At 41.3% G+C, this 24,598-nt stretch overlaps 2 protein-coding genes across 8 annotated transcripts; one reads left to right on the top strand and one right to left on the bottom strand.

Moving 5' to 3' along the window:
- Positions 1–76: 76 nt before the first annotated feature.
- Positions 77–6,627, bottom strand: dgcr6 (DiGeorge syndrome critical region gene 6). 2 transcript variants are annotated; one of them, XM_085293834.1, is made up of 6 exons: positions 6,609–6,627; positions 5,972–6,083; positions 5,689–5,849; positions 1,205–1,305; positions 980–1,120; positions 77–865 (listed from the first exon to the last, which is right to left on the bottom strand). In XM_085293834.1, the coding sequence occupies exons 2-6, from the start codon at positions 6,073–6,075 to the stop codon at positions 788–790; spliced, it is 585 nt and encodes a 194-aa protein (XP_085149960.1). In that variant the 5' UTR covers positions 6,076–6,083; positions 6,609–6,627; the 3' UTR covers positions 77–787. The 2 variants fall into 2 exon arrangements, with proteins under 2 accessions (XP_085149960.1, XP_085149959.1); XM_085293833.1 differs by lacking the exon at positions 6,609–6,627 and adding an exon at positions 6,251–6,327.
- rasal1a (RAS protein activator like 1a (GAP1 like)) lies at positions 6,461–24,252 on the top strand. 6 transcript variants are annotated; one of them, XM_085293828.1, is made up of 21 exons: positions 6,461–6,890; positions 7,174–7,230; positions 10,152–10,265; positions 10,621–10,682; positions 11,828–11,957; positions 12,511–12,592; positions 12,742–12,885; positions 13,051–13,142; positions 13,770–13,887; positions 14,076–14,229; positions 15,521–15,585; positions 16,964–17,076; positions 17,685–17,877; positions 17,998–18,135; positions 19,494–19,638; positions 20,265–20,437; positions 21,281–21,418; positions 21,703–21,838; positions 22,189–22,303; positions 22,469–22,551; positions 22,714–24,252. In XM_085293828.1, the coding sequence occupies exons 1-21, from the start codon at positions 6,826–6,828 to the stop codon at positions 22,860–22,862; spliced, it is 2,466 nt and encodes an 821-aa protein (XP_085149954.1). In that variant the 5' UTR covers positions 6,461–6,825; the 3' UTR covers positions 22,863–24,252. The 6 variants fall into 6 exon arrangements, with proteins under 6 accessions (XP_085149954.1, XP_085149958.1, XP_085149955.1 ...); XM_085293832.1 differs by having other exon boundaries at positions 6,462–6,890; positions 10,621–10,742; positions 22,183–22,303; XM_085293829.1 differs by having other exon boundaries at positions 6,463–6,890; positions 13,770–13,869; positions 22,183–22,303.
- The last annotated feature ends 346 nt before the right edge of the window (positions 24,253–24,598 follow it).

The raw sequence follows: 24,598 nt of genomic DNA, 5'->3' as shown, positions 1-24,598 counted from the left end.
ATGTTAGACCTTAGGACAAAAAACAAAACTAACAAAAAAATAACAATAAAAAAAAAAAAACAACTTAAGGCAATCATTAATTCTGCTAGGCTGCACTTTTATTTATTCATGGATTACGTTATTCATGTATTCAGTTATAATAACCATGAATATATTTCTCCAATAATACAAAATAATTGAAACAAACAGAACAGCCACAAAAACACATGACAGTGTAGGAACTATTACAGTAATGCTCAAATAAAGTTGCTTAAAAAAACAGAACAGTCAAACTGACAACACTTCAAAGCGTGTTTCTATTTACGCATTTTAAATAAATATCATAAAGAAACATCAAATAACTAATTTTCTTCACAGAAAGCAATACGTTGTTGCTCAGAGTTACTTCTCTGTCCGCATAAATCAGCAAAACTTCTCCTTTGACTTCAAGTGTTGAATTAATGCGTCTCGGGGGGCTCTCGTGTCCCCATGTCAGGGCTGGTAAACCCGTTTAAATGATTAATAACAAAACACCTTCTTAATTTCTTACAGGCTGTGATATTTAAGCTATGACAGCCTGCTACCGCTTCACTGTGTCTTGCAACGTCTCACTTCAATACTTCGAAAGCAGCTTTTTTCCACATGACACTGATGATTAGAGCACTCGGAGCATGCGTCTGAAATTGCCACTTCTTAGAAGACAGGAGTGTTGTATGTTCGCCGACCCCAGGGGCAGATCACGGTTACTGGATTGTGACCAATTTTTCTCAGTTTTGTTTGGCACAAATAGGTTGCTCTATCATCCTCCTCATAGAAGTCCAGATTGAGACTCCTTCTGTTGAAGCTTAAGCATCAATTCAAGTAGGTTCATCTGCATTGTCAGCTCCTGAAACACACAGAGTTTGAAGAGCAGCTAGTGTCAGCCTTCTGCTCTGTCACAAAGTACAGCTCCACCTGTATTTGAGGGCTCAGTATACATTTTAGTCATTAGCTAACTAACCTGAGGATTAGTAGTGATGTAAAACCCAGGGACTCCTGCTTTCTCGAGCGTGTTTTGCTGGTCTATCACTTTTTGATCCATTTCTGCTACGATCTTCTTATCCATCATTTTTTGTTCCTCTCGCACACGAACGTCCAGAGCCTGATACAACAACACAAAGCTGTAAACTAAAAGCATAGAGCAATACCATTCAGTAAGCAGAGATGTTAGAATTTCAGTGCTTACCTCTAGCTCGGCTTGTTGGTTTGCCTTGAGCAGCACAAGGTTGTGAGACTTACATGACTGCAGGGCATCTTTGTGTTTTCGTGCAAGGTCTTGTTTGAGTGCTGCACACAAAAGAGAACCAGTTAATCAACAGATTAAGGTTTCCTTTCCCAAGAAGCAACTGTAATACCTGCCGCACCGGTGAATTTCAGGGGAAGTTAGTGATGTTAATCAACAAATACCAGACAACAGGAATGGCGGGCGTTCCAGTTTAAATGGTGTTCCTGTGAACAGGTGACAACTCTTTATATATTTCCCTCTCTATGTTCCTGAAGTCACTGTCTGCAGTTTTGTCATTGTGTAATAGCAGCATAGGTCATAAGATAAGATAAGATAACCTTTATTAGTCCCACGAGTGGAAAATTTGTTGGGTTAAGGCTGCCGACCTTTGCCAGCGCCATCTTACCCTTCCGACCATTCATACATTACAACATCACATGGGGAAGACAGGTCAGAGGTATAACAATGGAAAATGTACAACATGAGGAAAGACGTATGAGGCAAGGGTTGACATGAACAGTTCATGCCAAATCCACGTCATTATCTTCAGATGACGACCTGCTGATCCCTTAAAACAGACCTAAAATTGAGCTGCATCACAAGTGCAGTCGACCTCATGGAAATAAATTATTCCAATTTGTATGAACTAGCCTACATATTTTCACCTGATAGATGCTTTGTGTTTTCATAAGTAACATAAGCCTCGCCTATGGCCATGGTTTGGTGCGTGTCATTCACTCAGTGTTGGACATCTGTAGCAAGAGTTCTTTACAAATTAGGGCTGCCACAAACGATTATTTTGATAGTCGACTAGTCACCGATTATTTTTGCGATTAGTCGACTAATCAGACCATGCATCTATTGGACGTAAAACCTACATCTTATTGCACCAGCATGCATCTGCTCTTATATAACTATCATTAGCTTACAGCTTTAAGTGTTTAAGATATGTGCTAACTAAAAATAAAGACAAGATGATAGTTTATTAAATTTTAATGACATTTGCAGATTGTTTCGGTGGAGTTTAATAAACTCAGCCGTTGCTCATTGCTATCTAAAATATAACAGGACACCGGAGTATATTCTCGCGCATCTCACACTTCTGATAATCAGTTGTCTGCTTGACGTTTATTCAGCTGTGTAAAAACTATAAATTTAATCTCAGCCAAACCGATTTACTCAGGAATAAATAAAATACTAAAAATACCAAACAGTAACATTTTTAAGTTATCTAAGTGACTTATATTACATGTTTAACCTGAGTAGCGAAAGACGGCGGTGGGTTTGAAAACGATTTGCCGGGAGTCCGGTGTTCTCACGGCTCTAGTGAGCCTTGAACCCCGGCTTGCTATCGAGCTGGTGAGACGTCTGTTACCCACGTCGGAGCACTTTTGAAAATATGTGGTGTCTTGATAAACTGAGCAGATATTTGGTAACATTCTCGCCTGAAAATACATAAACGTTTATTTTGTGACCCAGAAAAAATAATATGAGTAACATAAAAACTAACTAGCTGCCGCCATTGTTGACAACTGAGCAGGGCCGCGCTACAAATTCTGGGACACAGCTTCTTCTTCTTCGAGGTTTAACGGCAGCTGGCATCCTTGTACATGCAGTGCTGCCATCTTCTGCTTCAGTCCGTTATTACACTCTTAAATACTTCTACTTATTCCTGCGTCGTTTGGGATCTTACAAAGCTTCAAACGACAAGTCGACTATTAAATTAGTTGTCGACGATTTTAATAGTCGACGTAATCGTTACTAGTCGACTAATCATGGCAGCCCTATTACAAATACAACACTTATAGGATCATTTTTTCTCAACCTTTTCTCATTTCTGTAGGGCTGGTATGTCTGAAACTGAAGCCTGGAGGCCTGTGTCGACTAAGGAGGTGTGTCCAAATGAAGCCCATGTCAAGGCCTGTACCACTCTTCAGAATATCACATGACCAAAGATAAACGAGGGCCCATTTCTCTGATGTGACGCGAGTGTCTCATTATGTGATTCAAGCTGTTGAAAAGACGCAGGAATTTTTTTAATTTTTTTTTTGCGTGAACTGGATCTGGGGTGATTCTGAGGATCATCACAAACTTGCAAGGAGATTGTAAGCACATTAGGGAAAAAGGCGATATCATATCTCCCAATAATAACATACATCTTACATCAGGGGTGCTCAATACGTCGATCGCGATCGACCAGTCGATCGCAAAGGTAGTATTGGTAGATCGCATGGCATTAAAAAAAATAGATGCCAGCCTATCATCCATCCCGTCACTTGATTGATACAGGGAAGCCAGTCAGATGACAGCAGATTTTTTCTGACGCTTAGGTCGCTGCGCATGTGCAAACAGCGGCGCGAAGTGTAGTAAAACTGACAAGCTAGTCAGCGAGTTAACTCCAATTTTTAGCTCTCGGTTTTTTCTCTTAAACCTGGCCGTCAGCAGCTACTGTCCGGACTATGCATCCCTGGCTGATTCAATTCAGTGCAAGTCATCAGAGTAAACTCAGGTAATGACAAAAAATTTACATAGTTAATTGTGTTGTGAAATATTGGATATTGCGGTTATGCATGTATATACATTGTAGATATAAAGAATCCTCAATATATTTATAAATAAGTATATGTTTTGGATTTTTGTAGTGGGTAGATCATTTTGACTTGGTCATTTTATAAGTAGCTCACATGCGGAAAAAGTGTGAGCACCCCTGTCTTACATTAATCTCAGAGAGCATGGTTAGTTAGAGGTATTCTCTCTCTCTCTACACATACATACGCACACACAGGACCTCATGTAGGTATTTTGCATTGATTACATTTATATATCGACTGTTATGTAGCCCACATGTATTATCACAGCAGGGCTGCTGTACATTGAATGACCAGCAGATGTCAGCACTTGAGCTTTTGAACAGGGCTTAGTGTCATTTGCCCTTTGATGAAGCAACTGAAAGATTCCACACAGGACTTCATCAAACCATCACTATATTTATGCTAGTTTGTATGCTTAGTGAGTTTTTTGTGAACCCACAAACCCACAGTTTGTGAGTTTACAGAGGTGCTGTCTTGCATGTGTTTAATGTTTGGTGGAATACCTCATTAATAGTGTGTTTGAATTTATCAAGTGGTATGTGTATAAAAATATCCATCCATCCATCGATAGGAGGCAACAGCCTAAGCAGCGAAGCCCAGACCTCCCTCTCCCTGGCCACCTCCTACAGCTTTTCCAAAGGAACACCAAAGTGTTCCCTTGCCAGCTGAGACTCCAGAATGTCCTGGGTCTGCATGGGGCCTCCTCCCAGTAGGACATGCCAGGAACACCTCACCCAGGAGGCCGAACCACATTAACTGGCTCTTTTCAATCTGAAGGAGTAGTGGCTCTAATCTGAGTTCGAACCCCTCTTTATCTTTGACTTTATGTTTAATATATAAATTTTTTATATACATATATTTTCTAAAATTAAGGGTAATAATCCCACAAATACTAATATTGGTTTTAAATGTTTTGTCATTTTTAACTTCTGTCATAGTTTTTCTGTACTATGAAGTGAGTTCAACATACCCAGGGTATCTTTCTGTTCTCTGGCTGCTCTTACCCTAACACTGGCAATCAAGATAATCAGTCGTGAATGTTGTTATCAACTCACTAATGCATTATTTGCTCTGTGCATTAACATGAAAGTTGGTGCCATCTGACTGATCACACGAATTGATAAGTGTACTGGCGACAGAATGACTAATTGTAAAACTATTACCAGGTTAAACACACAATTCAGACTGAAAGCAACACAGCAGTATGGGGAAATGCACTGTAAAGTAATATAGGATTATAGGAGTAAACTGAAAAAGAGCTGGAAAAGAGCAGTCATATTAAAGATGTTTAGTCTATTTTAGCCAAGAAAGAAAGCAGGCAAAAATGCACACTGTGTGAGTTAACAGAATTATCAATGTAACAACTCTGATGGATTATAATTAAGTTCTTCATTAAATTAATATTTAAAAGACATGGTCTAAGAGAAAAGAATAAATATAAAAAGAGAATTTAGGCTTAGTCTGCATAAATTTGATATAAGCTCTCTAAGTACAAATTGGTGCTCTATTTTAGGACACATTAATGTTTATAGAATAACAATGTTGAAAAGATGTTTGCAACCAACACAAAAAAACACTTAAGTAACCAGAATAAGACAAAATCCTGCTTCATAGTATAGAGGCCTGTAGTATAAATAGATTAATTTGCTACAGCATTAGTTATGTGTCCTTTTTACAACAGTGTTGCATTTTATAGGTATATGGTATTTTATGATAACATCTCTGGACTACGCAGGAGTCGTTTTCTGTGGAATGTGGTTGAAAAGTTGTCAAACATCATCAGACAAGATGAAAACCAGCTAAGCTGGAACAGGGGACGTGTCCTGTGCGTTTCCTGTTCAGCAGTCCACAAACCTTGGTGTTCGCAGTGCAGCTTCTGTCTCTGATTGTAGAGATTCTTCTCTGTCAGATGCTGTATATCCAGCAGGCCCTGGACAATCTCATATACCGTCCCGTCTATAAGGGCTAGAGCAAGGTCACTCAGCGTGTTGTAAGACAGGCGCTGCTGAAAGGAGCTAACCACGGAGGAAAAAGCAAAACAAGAAATAAATCATCTAGAGATCAGTTACACAGCTTTAAAAAGGTGCCCCTTCATATCACAGCAATATTCTAAAGCCGGTGGAGGAAGTAACGATACCTCGGCAAGCCTTTGACCAGTGTTTGCAGTTCAGATAACAGGTAGTAATGTCTTTCTTGTTGTTGTGTAGAATCCCCCCCAGTGACACCGGGATAACCGTCCATCTCTTCATCTGGAAAGATGAGAGCAGCACGGACTCAGTTAGCTAACAGTAACAACATCGACAAATTACGCTTCTATATTTACATTTTTTCTAGAAGTAAATAATATAACTTATATACAGGAGGCTATTTTGTATCTAATGAGCTTCGTGTGTGCACAAAAGCGTGCTAAACTTACTAAGTCACTTTAAGAAAACGAAACAGACTAGTTTTGAGCTGTTAAGACTTCTAACCAAGCTAACTAGGACCCCTATTGGCGACTTTCGAGATGCCTGTCTATAATTGCGCATGAAATAGTTAAATATGCACGCTAGGTGGCGCTTTGTATAAAAAAAGAGACGCTTCTTATAGGCTACTTATCAGATATGATATTACATTTCAGACCATGACAAATTAACATGACTGAGTACATAAATACAATGATGTCAGTTAAAGACTATACGCTATGTCCCATATGAAGATTATTTTTTAAATGCAATTCTTTCAATTACGTTTATTCATATTGAACACCTAATGTAAAATAAGAGCTTAAATACCCAGCTGGGGTGCACACGCCGTGACCCGTGACGTTTAACCTCAGCTGGCTGGACGCGAGGCGCGCCTGTGTCGCGCGCTGCTTGGTGGGCAGTGCGCCGTCACGAGCTGAAGGTGTCATGAAACGAAGAAAACTCTCTTGCGGAGGGGAAGAGCACTGTTTATAACAGCGCGTATGGGAGCACAGGAGAAACTGGATTAGTGGTTCATACGATTAACATGGCCAAAAACACATCTCTTTATTTTCGAATTGTCGAGGGCAGAAACCTCCCGGCCAAAGACGTGTAAGTAATTTCTGAATGGCATGCTTCTGTGCTCAGGTCTTATCTACTAAAATATACACAGCCTCTGCATTGTTTCTTAGCTATTTGTCAAATAAGAAAAAAAAATGTCATATAGCCATTTCTGGTGCGCTCTTTCCTGTAAATTAGCTAATTGAATTAGAGTAGAGATAGTCAAATTGACCTGAGTATAATTAAAGACGAGGGAAGATTAAATTAAGCTTACCCCCAGGTAAACTGGCCATGCTTTGTCTCATTCTGTAATTTTTTTCTTTGTCACGTTAAGCTCCGGAACCAGTGATCCATACTGCATTGTAAAAGTTGACAATGAAGTTGTGGCCAGGTGAGTTCTCTCTTAATTTTATTAAGATGTGCACGATAAACGTAAATTAACTGTGTTTTATCCAGACCTGCAGCTGGATGATGTTCTTATCTATATGCTGCGATCTGAGTCATCACACTTCATATATTTACATTAGTTTCTGGCTGTGCTCCCGCTACTGTGCACATGTAAACCAGGGTGGAGTGCGTGTGATCAGTGCTGTGGTACCCACAGCGTGGTCCTTCCATCACAGAGAACCTGATACTGGTCTGGCCTTTAAAACACCCACAGGTAACCATGGAGAGGGTGCATCAATTATTGCAGTGAGCACCCGGTGTAAGCCAGGTGAATGCTGGGAGCTCAGAGCAGAATACACCATTTCAGAGGTGGTTTCAGATTGGGTGAAGACATGCACATGATTTCAACCTCCAAGCTGTTCAGACAGAAGATGGTAGTTTTAGAAAGCAGCTGTAGTAAACTGCAGGATTGTTTGCTTTGCAAAGCAAATTTCTTTAGAGAAACTGCTTTGCTGTGGACTTTCACAAGAACACGGGGTGAAATTTAGTGGGTATTGTTCCATCTGGGGTGGTGAGGGAAAAACAGCACAATGATTCACTGAAGATGCTCACACTAATTATGTTGCACTTGTAGTGTTACTGGCCAACTGAGTCCTCTGAGTGTAATGTTCATAAATGATGCAGCTGCTAGATTTTGGTACACTAGAGAAAAGTTGGTGGTAATAATGAAGGGTTAGGCCATTTTGGCAGGATGATGTATGAATGGTTTTGATTCAAAAGTATTTCTCAAAAAGCTAGCAATTTGCTTGTTTTTATTAAAAAATATCAAACTTTTCCCCAGAAATGCCTTTAAAAAACAAGTAGATCAAAGGACATTCATTTCAAAGCACATCCTGCAAAATCTTGCCTAATTGCAAAATTACAAAAATCAGGATTCAAAAACATAACTAGTGATAAGAATAAACACACAAAATTATGAATCTGACCATTAAAAAAAAACAAGCAGGATTTTTAAGGCTTTTTTTTTTGCCTTTATTGGATTGCAGAGTGGACAGGAAAGCAGGAAGACGAGCAGCAAAGGGCCTCAGGTCAGAGTCAAACTGTGGCTGCTGCACAGATCTGACCATTTTAAGTGTTTGTTTTGGCTTCAACAGAATCCTTAGATGACCTTTTCAAAAATCCAAGAATCTTATAGCTTGCTATCATTTTGAAACAGCTGGATTTTCTAACCTTTTTTTTTTTTTATCACACCTGACACTTTAACAATAACTGTACATCACTAAGTTGAGAATAGTTTGAGGAGGAGGAGTTGACTGTCCGACTGCGGTCTGGAGTGTGGAGCCTTCCTGCTGCTGCGGAGTCGGGGCGGTCTGCCTCTCCCCACCGCAGGGAAAAGGGTAACACCACCTGGGTCTGGGTGCAGTTCTCCCCTCCAGGGGCAAGGGTACCTAGACCCGGTTCGTAGAGTATGCTTGGGGAGTGTGATCGTGTGTACAGCGTCTCTTTATGTCTGTCTCCACGTTGGTTGAGTGTGGAGTAAGTGCATATGAGAGCATGAGGGTGGGAATGGATGTTTGTATCTGTGTGTGCCTGTATGTCTGTGTCTATATGTCAGGTTGGGTATCAGACGCCACCTCTCTGGGGACATCTCAGGCCCTCCAAGGTTTGGAGGCCTATCTCCCCCCACCACCACTTCCCCTGCCAGTGGCGGACTCCCTCAGACATCGGTGCGCTGGTGGTTCTTTGTGTCTGGGGATGGGCGTCCAGGTACACACCGGCTCACTCCTTGGCGGCCGCTTATCGGGGCCTGGAGCCTGGGGCTCGCTCGGGCCACTTCGGAGGTGGGGTGCCCCCGGCCTCTCGGCCTGGGGCTCGGTCACTCAGGCGCAGCTGGCTGCCGGCGGAGCTCACGGGCGCGTCACTGCAACTCCCCCTGGCTTCTGCTCCGCGGCTGCTGAGTGAGCCCTCATCTGGGACTCTCCTCAGCTCTTTCCGGGACAGTGGCGCGGCTGCCCCTCTGTTGGTCTTCCTTGGTCTCTTGTGTTCTGGGGGCCTCTGGATGTCTGGAGTTTTGATCTCCTCCATACCTGCTTCATGCCCTGGAGGACGGGGCTGTGGCCCCCCCACACCCTCTAGCAGATCATTACATGAAGGAACCTTTTAAAAAACAAAAAACAAGCGCGTCCATGCTCACAGGTGTACACACGGGTGATCACACCCACAAACTACACCCTTTTTGGCTCCTACCTCAAAGCACACTGTGTTCTGTTGATCTTATGTGCTGCACAATAATGTTTAATATTTAGTATTTACTGTCATATTCCCATATATCATTGTGATGTTGTTTATTCTATTACTCTTGTTCTCTTCTGCTTGTTTTCTTTTTTCTTTCTCAACAGGTGATCCAGGTGATCGATATATGCATTTTCTTTTTCTTTTTTTTCTTTTTTTTTCTGCCCATTCTGTTGGTTTTTGGTTTTTGCCCTTTATCCCCGTCCCTCTTCTCAGCTGTTTCTCTTTCCCTCTTTCTTTCTCCCCTTCTTTCCCCCAGTCAAGTCTGTCCCGTATTCAGCAAGTGAAAATAAAATAAACAATAAAAGGTGAATCAAATGGACCATTATGGCAAGGCTGGGATGGTCAATTTGGTAAAGTAAATCCGTTGGGCATCTTTCTTTGCCTTTAGACAATAATTCTGATGGCAAAAGAGCCAAACGGGACAGGCAAAAAAAAAAAAAAAAAGAATAGTTTGAGGAGAGGACGATTCTCCCATTTTAATATTTATATTTAGTGCATATCACAAAATTAACATCTATATAAATGGAAACAAAGAAAGAATCTTGCACGTTTCTGTTTTTGCGCACGTTAATGTGATATGTGTCTGCTCCAGGGCTGCTGATAGTAAGCATGGTAAACTTCTCTTTTCAGGACGGCCACAGTGTGGAAGAACCTTAATCCTTTCTGGGGTGAAGAATACACGTTGCATCTCCCAATGGGGTTTCATTCGCTCTCTTTTCACGTTATGGATGAGGACACAATTGGGTAATCCCGCAACCAAAGCACTTTCAAAACTATTCCATATTTACTCTTAACTGCTGGACCCTGGTCGTGTATTTGTAGTCCTCTGTGTTTGCTTAACTTGCCATGAGTTGATATATTTGTGTGGAAACTCATGCAAAGCTTTTTAATGTTTTGGGAAAGAACTCTAAGCTTTGAATAAACAAACATCATCAGGCAGATGGTCGCCCAGATTGAGTGATTAAAGGTTGTTTTTTTTTCTCCTCTTCACATGATGGCCAGCGCTAATCATTTCACTCAAAAACTCAAAAACTTTGATCTGATTTTCAGTAGCTTCTGTCTCAAAGTCTCTCTCTCTCTTTTGTATCCCTTTCTACAGGCACGATGATGTTATTGGAAAGATTACGCTGACCAAAGAAGCCATTGGAGCTCAAGCTAAAGGCATGGCTAAACATTCAGCAGTAGTCTATAACTGGATGACTGCATGGCCAGAGCTCAGAGGTTAAACACACAAAGAATCCTGTGATGGATTCAAAAGTCCAAGTGATTGAGGAGACATGCTTTTTTTTTTTTTTTTTTTTTTAAGGGTGGGAATGTTTCTTAGCTTCTCTCAAACCTTTAAATTCATTTATGCACATCACTCACAATATTTACAGGGCTTCCAGAAATTTGGGACAATATGTAAAAACTAGATAAAGCAGAGAATGCTGTGTTTGCTAATAATTTAAAACTGGGATTTAATGGAAAATCAGAAAATGGAGACACAAATTTCTGAAACTGAGAATTGCTTCTAATGAAAATTACCTGAGTATTCACTGAAAAGTGGCGCACAGGTTTAAGAAACATTCCCGGATTAAAAGTAGGTAGGTCAGTTTTGGAATGAACGCACTTTCAGCCAGACATATGGGGCTGACAAATCGTGTGTCTTTGTGTCGTAGCGTTATTAGATTACTTGAAGAGTTTAAAAGGGTATGTTTGCTGCATATTGATGATTCTCCTCCGAAGGCCACCTGGCATCGGCCTCAGTCATGTGATTCACTGCCGCATTGTGGTACTGAGTCATTTTACTCCCTCACAGGATTTCTCTCACAGCCCGGCCTTGATATTGTACCTTTTCTTTCATTTTCTGAAAGACAAAAGTAGAATCTTAACAGCATCACACAGTGTGCATGTTGTCCAGGCAATCATCGACTGTGTGGTATTTATTTTTTATTTTTTATTTTTTACTGTTCCTGCCTTGCAGTTGTACAAACTGTAGATGTTTTTGCACTAATTAGTTTTATTTGTGTACTTAATCAAACAGAATAATGACCAGTTAGTTGTCAGAAAGAACAAAAATAAACAACTGTATCTTCCTAAAGTTAAAAATAAGGTCTTCAAACTGTTAGTTCGATCCTGAAAAATACTCATAATATTCAAAGTACATTAGTCCAGGAATTATTTGCCAGTTCATCAATGGATATTTTACAGCTAATTGGAAAATTAATATTATTTATTTTCAATATGACTCTCAAAGTTCTAATCTCTCAGCTCCTCTCAGTGTTTAATGGTTTAGAGATTAATCTCTTTTTGTGCTTTACGGCCAGGGCTAGACTGCTGGCTAAATCTCACAAAGGTTGACCCTGATGAAGAAGTTCAAGGAGAGATCCATCTGGGTCTGGAGCTGCTTAAAGATACGGAGAAGATCAGTCTGCGGTGTCAAGTCATTGAAGCCAGGTAAAATGAAATGCTGCGCTGCCGAGAAAATGCCAGGAAGGCGATTTCACTTAAAAACGGCCACGGACAATAGTGGCTCGAACATTTCAGAATCTGCCATGTGAGTTTGTGATAGAGCCACCGTATTATCACTTCAAACGTGGTCACGTTTGTGTAGCTGAGCTCCTTGTAGTTGAGCTCTGGCAGTATATCAGTGTTTTTTGAGCTGAACTCTTATCACCATCACCCCGCAGGCCTCCACACTCCCTTCTGAGTCACACCGCCACTGTCACACCGCTCACTGCCCCATCTGTGTGTCCCAGGCTACAATCTTTCCTTCTCAGGCGGGGCACCAATGAGCTTGTCAATCAGGACTTGACACTGTGTTATTCAAATGTGCTCTGATGAGTGTGAATTGAGTTTGAAAGAAAAAGGTTGAGTAAGAAGTAGAGATTCAGCTTTCTTTCCTCGCTAAAGCACACTAATTTAACTTGCAGAACAGATAATAAGAGTTAGCGGAGCATTTTGGCGGATTAATGATTTCTCTTGTCCTTTGGTGTGGTGATACCCGCAGAGACTTGGCTCCAAGAGACATTTCTGGAACCTCTGATCCCTTCACAAGAGTTATTTTCAACAACCATAGTGCAGAGACCTCGGTGAGCTCTGTCTGCATGCATGAGTGGGTTATGTTGGTTGCACTGAAGTCTGATTGATGGTTGCCTTACTGTTTGTCATTTAAAGGTTAAATGTTAAAGATTAGGCTGATCTTTTGATTTCTTTCAATTTCTTAATGCTGGATTTTTAGATAATCAAGAAGACCCGTTTTCCTCACTGGGGTGAGACGTTAGAGCTGGAGCTGGATCCAGAGGAGCTGCGTGAGGAGGAGGGGACTGTTACTGTACAGGTCTGGGACTGGGACATGGTGGGCAAGAATGACTTTCTGGGAAAGGTGAGGTTCCCATAATTCTAATCATTTTTCATATGTATTAAAATTCAGGTCATGAGTAGCTTACAAAAGGTTTTATAATTGAGTACAGTGTTCCTTGCTATAAAATAAAGGCTTTTACCTCTTCTTGTTGATATTGTGTGCTTGCTTTCTGTGTCTTTTCCACAGGTGGAAATCCCTTTTGCTTGTTTGCACAAGACACCTCAGTTAGAGGGCTGGTTTCGTTTACTGCCCTTGGGAAACAATGAGGTTGATGCTGGGTGAGGATTATGGGTGTGCTTCTTTGTACAATGTGGTAACTATGCATCTTTAGAGAGAGGCATTTCCTTTCGAAAACCATCAAGACTAAAATTGTCGTAGCAATCATCACATCTTTTCTTAAATGTTCTCAAGAGAAGCTTTTATTTTCCTCCCGGCTCTCTTTCGAGCACTTAAAAGCACAATCACGGATGTATAGCCAGTGCGTTGATGGCATCTGCACCCCGAGATAATTTTAGAGCGAGCGGAGGGCTGAGTGAACTGTAAAGTAAAGGGAATTTCTCAGGTTCATTAGGAAATGACTCACTCTTGTAAGGAGTTTTTGCACTCTAGTCCACTGTTGATTTAGAGAGGACTGTGACCAAGCGGTGCGTCATTTTCCCCCAAACACGGTGAGCCATGTGTTTAGAAAATGTCCTTGCCAGGGGCAGGATGATTTAGCGGTTGTTTTTACGAGTGTACTCTAAGCTTTATTTCTTATCTAAGCTGCATTTTCCAATCAACCGCTGACTCCTTTAACAAAAACAAAAACAAAAAAAGAGTTTATGCAAATGTCTAACAAAGACTATTGTCAGACTATTATTGTGTTAGCTGAAAATCTGTGCTGTGATACTTTCCTTTGTTTTTAGTGGCAAGCTGGGAGCACTCCGTCTCAAGGTGCGTCTGGTGGAGGATCAGATCTTGCCATCCATGTACTATCAGCCTCTCATCGACCTTCTGGTTGAGTCGGTAATCTCCCCTACAGAGGTCAGCATGACAGCTCCTCTTCAATGCTGATATTAATTTGTTGACCACTCAGTCACTCGCCATGTCAAGGGACTGCTGTATGCATTACTTCTTCCATCTGCAGTTAGACCTCATCTGCTTCATCTGTCCGGCTTCCCAGTTGCGCCAAAATTCTTGACCCGTGACCCGAGTTCTCTTCTTCTGAACAGGTGGAGGATAGCAGCGCTCTGACTATGCTGGAGGAGGTCACCACAGTTGAGAGCAGACAGGACGTGGCAATGACTTTGGTGAAAATCTACCTGGGACAAGGACTGGTGGTGCCCTTCCTGGACTACCTTAACACCCGGGAGGTCAACCACACCAGTAAGACGAAGCGAAAAAGTGCAAACTTTAAACCGTTTTTAAAGGTTTTGATTTCATGTCCTCCATCTTGCAAGTGTCTAAATTTGCTCAGAATTTATGTGTATTTGTGCTCTTAATTACATGTAATAACTGTGGCTGCACTTTGAATATACAGTGTAGGATCTAAGTTTATCTCTGTTAGTCAGTATTTATATTAGTCAGACTTTGGGACGTGCCAGTTTGCTGTTATTGCTCCACTCTCCAGAGACCCTCTGAGGGCTGCTGCTGCTGCATTGACATTAAGGTCTCTGAACACTGCAGCTATGGTATGTGTGTGGGCAGTAAAAGCCTCCCAACACTATATTTACTACCCCAGTGCCAATTATTTACTCACCCAACAGTCTTCCCTTGGCTGTTCTCTGGTCTGGATTAGTCATGTTTTTGCCTCCGCACCATATCCCCATGATAATTCACACTGAGCTCTGGTCTTTGGTTTCTGTTGGTGTAGTTTCTGCTAATAAGCATAGTGCCTAAGTTTCCATAGCAACTCCACATGATCCAAATGGTAACTGCTTGATCAGGAATGCATTGTGTGAGCACCCAGACATTAAAGTTAGGCACACGGCACAAAAACGTACAGTACACCTGCTGGGCAGCAGTGAAAAACCCACCCTTCTCCTTACATCCAAATAATTTACCTGGCAACCCAGTCCCGTTACTATGGATATTTTAGTGTCACCGCATGACTAACATGACATTGAGGCAAGGTCGGTCTGCCCTCACTTGTGACTCTGGACTATTTGTTCTTGATTGATAGACTTGTGCCAGACTAAATAGAAAACATAGATACTTAAGAAATGTATAAATGAGCCCAGAGAAAAAGGTGAAATGAGGGTGGAGCAAACAAATGCTCCACAGGCTATATGAAAAGCTTCCACTCTAAGGAAGCAGTGTTTCAATCTTAAATTTTTCTTTTTCATCAAGTATAATTAAGAGCCTGATGAGGGTCTATGTGATGCTTTATTAAATTGATTGGGAGCTACTGGATGCAGTAATAAGATCCTTCCCACCATTCCCACTGTCATACATCATATAAAAGGTGTTTTTAGGTACAACAATAGATAGATGACAGGAAAAGAGCAATAAATTGTTGTGGTGGATGTTGAGCTTCTTACCCTTTTTTAATTCTTTAATTGAAAACTGTTGCTTTGTTTCACTTGATTCAGATTAAGGAAAATCTTTTTATGCCCACTAATTTTGCTCATATGTAAGATATTTTGCTAATACTATTTTTTTCCTTCTGCTCTTATAGCTGATCCTAACACCTTATTTCGATCAAACTCACTTGCCTCCAAAGCCATGGAACAGTTCATGAAGGTGAGCTAAGTTTTAAAAAAAATTATTATTATTATAGTTCCTGCAGTTTTTTGGTCCCTGCTCTGAGGGAAAGCATGATGTGCCTGATATTTACTCTCTGAATTATGCAGATTTAGATAAAACAAGGCAAGCTGTCAAGTGTAAGAACAAAAAGGCATGTGTAGCATGTGTAGCATGACAAATGCAAAGGTAACTTTAATGTATCAATGAGTATGTCGACATAACAGGCTGCTATATAGGGCAGGATCAATCCAAATTAAGTGCAACAGAAAGTGTGTCAATTTTCAAGATTGCTACAAAAAGGAGAAAAAAAAAAACACACAGATGATCCAAAAGAGGACAAGAAACAGACAGAGGCAAGGAGAGATGCAGGACAGGAGGTGGTTAGCTTGACAAGCTGACTGAGCCAATTTTGCTTAGGAAGTTTCCCAACTGAGTGAAGTGACCCAGAAGTGTCTAGAGTCATAATAGGAGGTCGTTAAATTCTTTAAATGTTAAGGAAAGCTGCTTCAGTGCTTCCCTTATTACCACCTTTAGAAAAGGATGCACATTTACCATCTCTTATGAAATGAAAAGACATAATGCTGCCCCTCAATTCAAAGAAAATGATCAGCATACTGACACATCATGTGCTACTCGGTTTAAATTTTTCATACATCCGATCACTTCACTGATACTCATTGTATGAAGTGCTTTGAAACCTAATTTTAGAAAATTGCTCTATAAATAAGGTTTTTTATATGCATTTAACTAATTGAAGTGAAGGCTTGCATTGCGTATGTCCCCATTTTTGGTCTTAGCATTTAGTCTTATTAATTCATCTAACATGAGAGGTGCTAAAAAGCCCTATTAAAGGGTTAATTCTACAGCAGGACGAGATGAGTGGCATTTCTTGATACAAACACTTCACTGTGTGCTGGAAAGCTGTTCTTGGTAATCAAGTGATATTTTTCACAAGGATATATACACCGTTAATATAAAATTGTCACCTTGTCACATTTTTAACTAGTCTTATGCAAGTTAGATTCCCTGTGGACAACAATCCTGTTTTCCTTTTTGTGAATTCTTCTTAGCGTTTTTCCTTGACCCTCTGGATGTTTCCTATCAAGGGAAAGTGTCATCAACGGAGGGAATTTGTTGTCTGTTTGACCGCAACCACAAGCTAAACACATACCAGGGAACAACACCACATGAGAAAATAACCTTCAAAACAAAACAACCATAAACGGAAAGAGGGACATGGAAAACAAACAGATAAACTGAGGAAGCAGACAGGGAGGGACACACAAAAGACGCAGGGGAACAGATCAAGAAAAGCAAAACGAATAACAGTGACCTTAACAGATGTCTTCAACATATGATATTGTTTTGCTATCAGGCTGTTGGCATGCTGTATCTGCATGAGGTGTTGAAGCCCATCATCAACCGCATCTTTGATGAGAAAAAGTACATTGAACTTGACCCATGTAAGATCGACCTGAACCGCACAAGGTAAATCGGACCTAAAACATATCTTGTTGGATCACAATTCTATAGTCATACTCGGACCTGGTAATAGAGTAGGACTGCTACAATTGACAAGAGGGGATTTGTGGGTTGTACGCTCAGGCGTGCTATTCGCAAATTATGTGTTAAAATGGAAAAGCTGCCACAGGAGACTGCCCACTTCCTTTACACTTCACCCCTGAGAGAAAGACATGAATGTGAGGAAATGAAAAAAAAGTAAAATGGGAATGGCTGTTGCTTGGCAACTGCCATGAGCCCCCTGAGATATCTATCTCTGACATGGGGGGAGATCCAGGATCTAACGTTCTCCATGTATGCAGTAGCTCTAACCTACTATCTTATCTCGTCCCCTTAAATTATCTCAGTTTATGTGTTTAGATATTGTCAATACGGCAGTCATTGTTTGGATTCCTCTGTAGTAACATGGTCTCATATGTAACGAGGTAATGAAGAACAGAAATGTTATCAGTCCTTTTATAAACTGTGTTACAGAACAGATAAAAGCCTGTCTTGGATAGCTCCTGTTTGCATTGCGTTTACGCTGCAGATCTCAGGGATTCATTTGTTTACAGCATCTTTCTTTGTCTCTGAAGAAGGATTTCATTCAAGGGTGCAGTGTCAGAGGCAGAGGTCCGGGACAGCAGCGTGGAGATGCTGCAGAGCTATTTGACCAGCATCATCGAATCAATCGTGAGCTCAGTCGATCAGTGTCCTCCTGTAATGAGAGTGGCCTTCAAACAGCTGCACAAGAGAGTGGAGGAGCAATTTACCGAGCCTGAGAATGAGGTTAGTGTGAAGCAAAACACACAGAGAGGAAAGCGTGTCAGTGTATTTGTGGTTACTTTCACCCGCAGCTTATCCCGAGGCAGCCTGTCACCGTTCAGTGACTCGTCTTCATTTTTACAGGATGTGAAGTACCTGGCCATCAGTGGATTCTTTTTCCTGCGTTTTTTTGCTCCTGCAATCCTCACACCTAAGCTGTTTCAGCTGAGAGACCAGCATGCTGACACGCGTACAAGCAGAACACTGTTACTACTAGCCAAGGTATGATTCAGAACACAGACATGCACATAGACTCTGCTGTGAATCATTTATCCATGTTCAGACTTATGCACTCCTCAAAACAAAACACAAAATAAACAGTAAAGTGTTGGAAGCCTTGAGCGTGATGCAACAGGCCATCTGTGTGAGGAGATGGATTTTAATGTTGTGGATGTAAAACAAATAAAACATGGAGCAGGAATACGATGTAACACAAACACACGGTGTTTGTGTAACGTCAACAGAGAGAGAGCACTGAGGCACTCCTTGCTTTTCTCACTTTGTTTGGTAATTATGTAACACTGTAGGTCTGCGTGTGCCTTATTTTAAGTTCTGCCATAATCAGCAAAATAAGATTGATATTCCATCTCCAGTCATTTATATTTATATGTCTCTGCTGTGGTCTGAGACCTCACCATCCTTTCATACGTTCACATGGAAAGTCTAAAGACAGTGAGGGCAGCAGCAAGATGCCCTTAGGGAACAGAGCAGGGATCAGTGAGGACAGGATGACATGGAAGTAGCATCTTTAGCTTCAAATGAAGGAGTTGGTAGACTGAAGAATTTTGAAAAGAGTATGAGATTTGCCGGTAGGATGTACGGAAAGGGAAACAGCTGAGCTGATGTGAGCTAGAATTTAGATTAGCTGATCTGCTGGGATTGTTTGAGTCTGTTCTCACAGAACTAACGCTGTATTCATTTTTTAGACACTAATAAAAATGTTAATTATTTGAAAGGTGCTAATAATCTGCAGTAATGCCACTAGATCACCTGTTGTTAGGAACCCGTTTAAAATTCATAACTACTCTACTCAGACAGCAAATCTCAAAGAAGTTTTTTTCACCAACTATACAGAGTATGGCCATAAAACATCCCTCTCACATTATGCTCCGTTTTAACCATAAATAGATCAGATGAGCATGTTAGCAGGTTATAACTGGAATTTGAGTCGATATTTCTTGATATCATTAAAAGCAGGGATCTTAGATCCAGATGTTAGAAGAACAGTAAAACCTCATTCCACTCCCACGTGTGGCTTCTGTGGTTGCTGTCCATGGTGCTGAAGAACTGTTGCCATGGGCCCTCTACAGAGACGGGGAACGGGCTATTTTTACCTCTGTGTGCTGCAACCAGTCTGTGGTTCAAAGCCAAGCATCAGAGAGATGTAGAGGGGGACTTCCTCCTCACCCTAGGCCAGGTGTGGGCTGGACAAAGGGCCTCGCAGCATGCTTGGCCCCAGGGACCCTTTTGATCTTCGACTTTTAGATATGCAGTCACTCCCTCACTTCTGTCATTTTCTGGAGATTTGATATGGTGAAGATGTGAGTTTGTAGTTGATATCGTGCCTCTGTGGTTGCCAGGCACTACAAAGTGTTGGGAACTTGGGACTTCAGCTGGGCCACGGAAAAGAACAGTGGATGGCACCTCTTCATCCCATCATCCTTCGCAGTGTGGCTTCTGTCAAGGACTTCCTGGACAAGTTAATTGACATAGATCATGACACTGGTAAGACTGTAACCACCAAACACATCACTACAACGTGTAATCAAAAGCCAAGTCCAGAGGCCATGCTGTTGAGCTAATCAGCCACAGGCCACCTGCCAGTGTAGTAGCTCCCAGCTGATATAGGTGAAACAATACTGTAGCCTTGCAGTGAAATATTCATAACTAGTTGGAAGTCTGGAAAAGAGATGACATGGTTAATGAGCTGGCAGGGAGCTGAAGTGAGAAGCTGCCACATGGGCTGTTGTTGTCCTGGCTGTTGCCTTAATGTCATATGTCAGTGAGGCTGTTGTTGTGAAACATCTTCCCCCTCTGACATATCGTGTTTCAACCTCCGTCTTCACATCACACCCACTTTTTTCTCCTAAAGGCCAGTTTGACATTTAATGCCCTTGAGGTGAATTTGTTGGACAGAAGCAGATGCTTGTTATTCCTCTTTGAAGCTCTATCCCTCATGGCGTGATGGAACAAGACTGAGGAGCCATCTGTAACAGAGTGCAGTTTAAAGCAATGAATCTATATAGTTTATTGACACAGCACCACCTTGTGTCTATCCGGGTGAATATGCAATTAGCTACAGATTACATACAGTTTTCCCTTTATGTCCGTCTTCTGCTTTCTCTGCGCAGCGTCTGAAGTGCCTCAGAGGGCTGTGTTCATGGCTTCAGTCACAGTCAAAGAGGGGTTTCTCCACAAACACAAAGCAGAAGGACCCCAACTGTTATCCCGCTTTGCATTTAAGAAACGGTACTTCTGGTTGACGAGTGAGACGCTGTCTTATGCCAAGACTCCCGACTGGCAGGTGGGTATTGTGCCAGCAAAATTTTATAATCTACCAACATACTGCATATCATGTGTGAAATACATATGAGTATTTACGTTACTGCTCATTTTGGCAACCAGCCACTGTGTCAAGTGTTGCTTTTTAATCATGTTTTGCTACGACTGATGGATCAAATAATCAAAAACAATCAAAGTAATGATAAAAATACGTGTACAATATGCCCATTTGTGCCCAATGAAGGGCATTCATCACCACGTGTTGCACAAAGAGAAAACATTTTAGTCATCTGCTTCTTTGCTTTCATGTATTTGTGTTGATCTTCTCGTGAGAACATCATTACTGATATTACAATGTAGTGCCTAACCCGTGATAATGATTTCCTCTCATTTTCTAACCAGAGACTGTCAGAGAGAGGGAGACGGTTGATGGGAGCAGAACATCCTCGTCACTAAATTCCTCTCTTTGAGTCAGTCTCTGCTTTGTGTGACTGGAATAAAGCCGAGGGTTAATTGAAAGCTATGGATATTCATACGAACATCGCAAATCACACTGGAGACAATGTCCTGGCCCCTTTTCTCCATGTTGGAGCACTCCAGTCTCAGTGAGATGAGCTCCCATTGGAAGTGGCTGATTTACACTTTAAAGTAGCCTTTGCTGCCATGATGATCTCATCCTCACTTCCTCCTTGCGCCGTACCGTTCCTCGTAGCTTTTCAGGATGAGAAACCTCTTCATTAATTTGCTCAGTGATCAGATGTCACCTTTATTTCACTGAGTCCTTTGTGTAGTATGCCTGAGGCAAGGCATGATACATCATTGCCATCATGTGCATACCTGTTCTAATTGGGGCTGTGGTTTGCAGGTGCGCTCTTCAATTCCTATTCAGTGTGTGTGCGCCGTGGAGAGGGTGGATGAAAATGCTTTTCAGCAGCAGAATGTAATGCAGGTCATCACCCAGGACAACGACGGACAGCTGCACACCACGTACATCCAGTGCAAGGTGCGTTTGTACACCACCCAGTTGTCTAGACAGTGCATGAGTTTTTTTTTAAAGTTTTTTAAACACAAAACCCTGACAGTTTTCTATAGTCACAGATTTGAATTTTTAACAAGTTTTATTAATCTCCTAGAAAAAAGTCACTAAATATCTATATTGTTTTCTGTCGCAATGATGTGCTTTATCCCTGTAGGTTTTTCAGCTGATTGCCTTCAAAATGCAGATTTTTCTTTTTTCAGTTCGACATTAAACTTCATGGTTCACCGTATTTCAATTTTCCCAAACAGAATGTAAATGAGCTGAACCAGTGGCTGTCTGCGATCAGGAAAGTCAGCATCTACAATGAGCGCATGCTGCCCTCTTTTCACCCGGGGGTTCATCGCAGTGGCAAGTGGACCTGCTGCCTGCAGGCCGACCGAGCTGGTAATCCTGCTGTTATTACTTCCAGATGTACTGATTTATGTCCAAGACACCAGAATATTTGTAGGAAACTTGCAAACTCCCCTTTGCTACTTTACTAAGGTTTGACTGGCTGTTTTTGATGCGCTCTCCAAATCAATTTTATTTACTCACCGCCTTGCACGTGGGATTAAACATTTTACATTCTTTTCAGCACCAACACTACAGGTTTGATTGTTACTAAGGCTGTTCCATTGACTATTATATACAAACTAGTAGAAACATCTATTAAAATGATATTTTACATTTAGTGGGGTGAAGTTCAGACTGTAAAGTGCCAGAGATGAATAAAAAAAGCTGTGTCTCAGTTGCAGGCTGCAGTAGAACCCACTCAGCTGTGACACTTGGTGACTGGAGTGACCCGCTGGATCCAGACGTGGAGACTCAGACGATATACAAGCAGCTTCTGCAGGGCAAAGACAAACTCAGGTTGGTGCCCGAGCATGTCCTTGGCCTGTATGCATTTCTTTTCCTGAACACTAGAGGTCTATGTTGCTATACAGTAAAGCACTGCTGTGCTGCTTCTTGACATTAGTATGAGTCAAGTGTTTAACTTTCACTGTGTGATCATGTGATATGATTCTGATACTGCAGGAACAAATATCTGGAGATGCCGGATGATGATGATGAGACAGCGTGCAATAAAGAAAAGAAGACGAATGTGGACGTTCACCCAGGTGACACTAAACTTTAACTTTTCTATCAAGTTACATGTACAAGTGCTTTAATTGTTGTATTATCATTATTATTATCCCCTTATATTCTATGTGGGTATGACATTTCCAGGAAGTAATTCTACAGAAACAACATCCTTTTATCTACACGTTTCTCTGTCACAGATGGTGCTGGATGCACTGTTCAGCAAATGAAGCCATGTCAGGGCATCGCTGCTCGGCTGTTGGTGGTGATAGAGGACCTGGAGCAGGCTCACGCTACCTTCCAGCGCAGAGAAAAGGAGGACGCCACCAGTGTTATTATGAATCCCTAGAGTTCACATGTGGACTGGGAGCCTTTAATGCATCAAGGCGGGTTAGGGGTGGGGAGTGGAAGGGCAGCATCCTGTACCAACACAAGTGAAAATCAGCTAACCCACTCTCTTGATTGTCACGGAGAAAAAATTGGCTGCGTGGTGCCACCTCTTCCAGCCTTTTAGTACATTTCCTCCTGGCTGTAAAGAGCAAGAGGGAATTCTGCCACTTTAATCTTTTTGATTCTCCGAGTGCCACCGACAAGAGCGCCGCAGGAAGATTATGATACTTGACAAAAAGGAGGAGGTGGGTGGGGAGGGGTGGAGGGACTTTAAAGCATGATCTGACTTGATATTTTTTATGTAGATAATAAGCAATCTGTTGCATGGCCCACATCCACTTGTTGTGAAATGTGAAAAGAAGCTTTTATATTTTGAGATACTGTACAGGACCCGAGTCACACATTTATATGCAAAAAGCTTGTTTTAGTGTAACCTACAGTACCTGAATGTAAGGTGTTTTGATATTGCTGTTATTATTATAAATGCTTTGTATTTTTATTGAGGCAAAATATCACCATGGCCGCAATGTAGCAGCGACAATAACATTATAAATTATTCCACAGTGTGACGCCGCTTGTAAAGTGAGCAAAACTCAGATTTTAATTGTTGCTTCAGTCCCTTTACACAAAACATCCGCTTTGGTTTGGTGCTACGGCCAGTCAACGTAAATGTTGGGTTCTGATGTAATTCACATTTTTATAATGCCAAGATGGGTAATATTTACCTGGTTATTATATAATATCCATACATGGACAAATTTTATTTGAAAAAGAGGGGAATTAACAATCATGAGACACTCCCGTTTGCTAAGTTGACAGTTTCAGAGATTTTTGTGCCACTGCATTGGTTCCATGTGTTTGAGATGCCAAATCTGCTTTTAGGAGTTTTAAAGAAAAAATACACATGTGGGGAATTTTGATCATTTTCCACAGAGAAAGTAGTGTTCAGTGTCCGTCTATTAAACAATATTCAGTTGAATAAAATCTGATCTGAGATCACTGAGATGACCTCATCAGGCATTCTTCTTACCCTCAAGCTTAACACTCTAAAACACATGGCAGACATTACATTCAGCATCCTGTATTGAGATGGTTATTACGAGTGTGTTGGTGTTTGCAGCTTTCCACATTTTTCTTTTATTAATCTGCCGCTCAAGTCATAACGAGAGTAGGCATGAGTGGAACATTGTGTTCTCTTGAATGGGGACTCTTGTTATGAAAAAGAAAAGAAAGGAAAAAAAACCCCGCCTGTACCTTACTTTGCAAATTCATCATAATGGTTTGTTCCAAGTGGGTTGTTACTGTGAACACAATTGTATTATTCAATAAACTCCGGTGAAGAAATCAAAGGAGAAGGTGTCAAATTTGTGCCCAGAAAAAAACGAGACTGACACTTTTTTTTTCTTTACATTGATCCTCACTTGGTTTCCATAAAATGAAGGATTGGTTCAAAAAATCTGCTTTGCTGGCTTATGTCTGTCCGTCTCCTGGTTAGCATTAAAGTGCAGGAGGATCTGACTTCAAGCAGACATTGATTCATTTTTGGTATTACAGGAAACCCCGTCACATCTGATAGATGCCAGAGCAGGCTCCCAGTGTCATGGTTACTGCTCTACTCCTTTGTTCAAATTTAATCAACCCACCAGAACCACAGAATTCACAATCCAACAAGAATCTGAATGCAATGTTAAATTA

This window comes from Mchenga conophoros, linkage group LG12 (assembly GCF_057382185.1).
Source record: "Mchenga conophoros isolate Kocher_MC1m ecotype Shallow Benthic linkage group LG12, M_conophoros_male_GT1.1, whole genome shotgun sequence".
Classification (NCBI taxonomy): Eukaryota; Metazoa; Chordata; class Actinopteri; order Cichliformes; family Cichlidae; genus Mchenga; species Mchenga conophoros.
Note: the sequence above shows the minus strand (reverse complement) of the source record. Positions and strands in the feature narration are given on the sequence as shown.

What these genes read in the sequence shown, in the direction of transcription:
- dgcr6 (XM_085293834.1), bottom strand. Translation starts at nt 6,075, where the DNA reads ATGGACGGTTATCCCGGTGTCACTGGGGGGGATTCTACACAACAACAA. An exon ending in ACCAACAAGCCGAGCTAGAG is followed by an intron (nt 1,121 to 1,204) that starts GTAAGCACTGAA and finishes TTGTTGTATCAG; the next exon opens with GCTCTGGACGTTCGTGTGCG. An exon ending in ACATCACTACTAATCCTCAG is followed by an intron (nt 866 to 979) that starts GTTAGTTAGCTA and finishes TGTGTGTTTCAG; the next exon opens with GAGCTGACAATGCAGATGAA.
- rasal1a (XM_085293832.1), top strand. Translation starts at nt 6,826, where the DNA reads ATGGCCAAAAACACATCTCTTTATTTTCGAATTGTCGAGGGCAGAAAC. An exon ending in AGAATGACTTTCTGGGAAAG is followed by an intron (nt 12,886 to 13,050) that starts GTGAGGTTCCCA and finishes TCTTTTCCACAG; the next exon opens with GTGGAAATCCCTTTTGCTTG. An exon ending in TGACATAGATCATGACACTG is followed by an intron (nt 19,639 to 20,264) that starts GTAAGACTGTAA and finishes TTCTCTGCGCAG; the next exon opens with CGTCTGAAGTGCCTCAGAGG.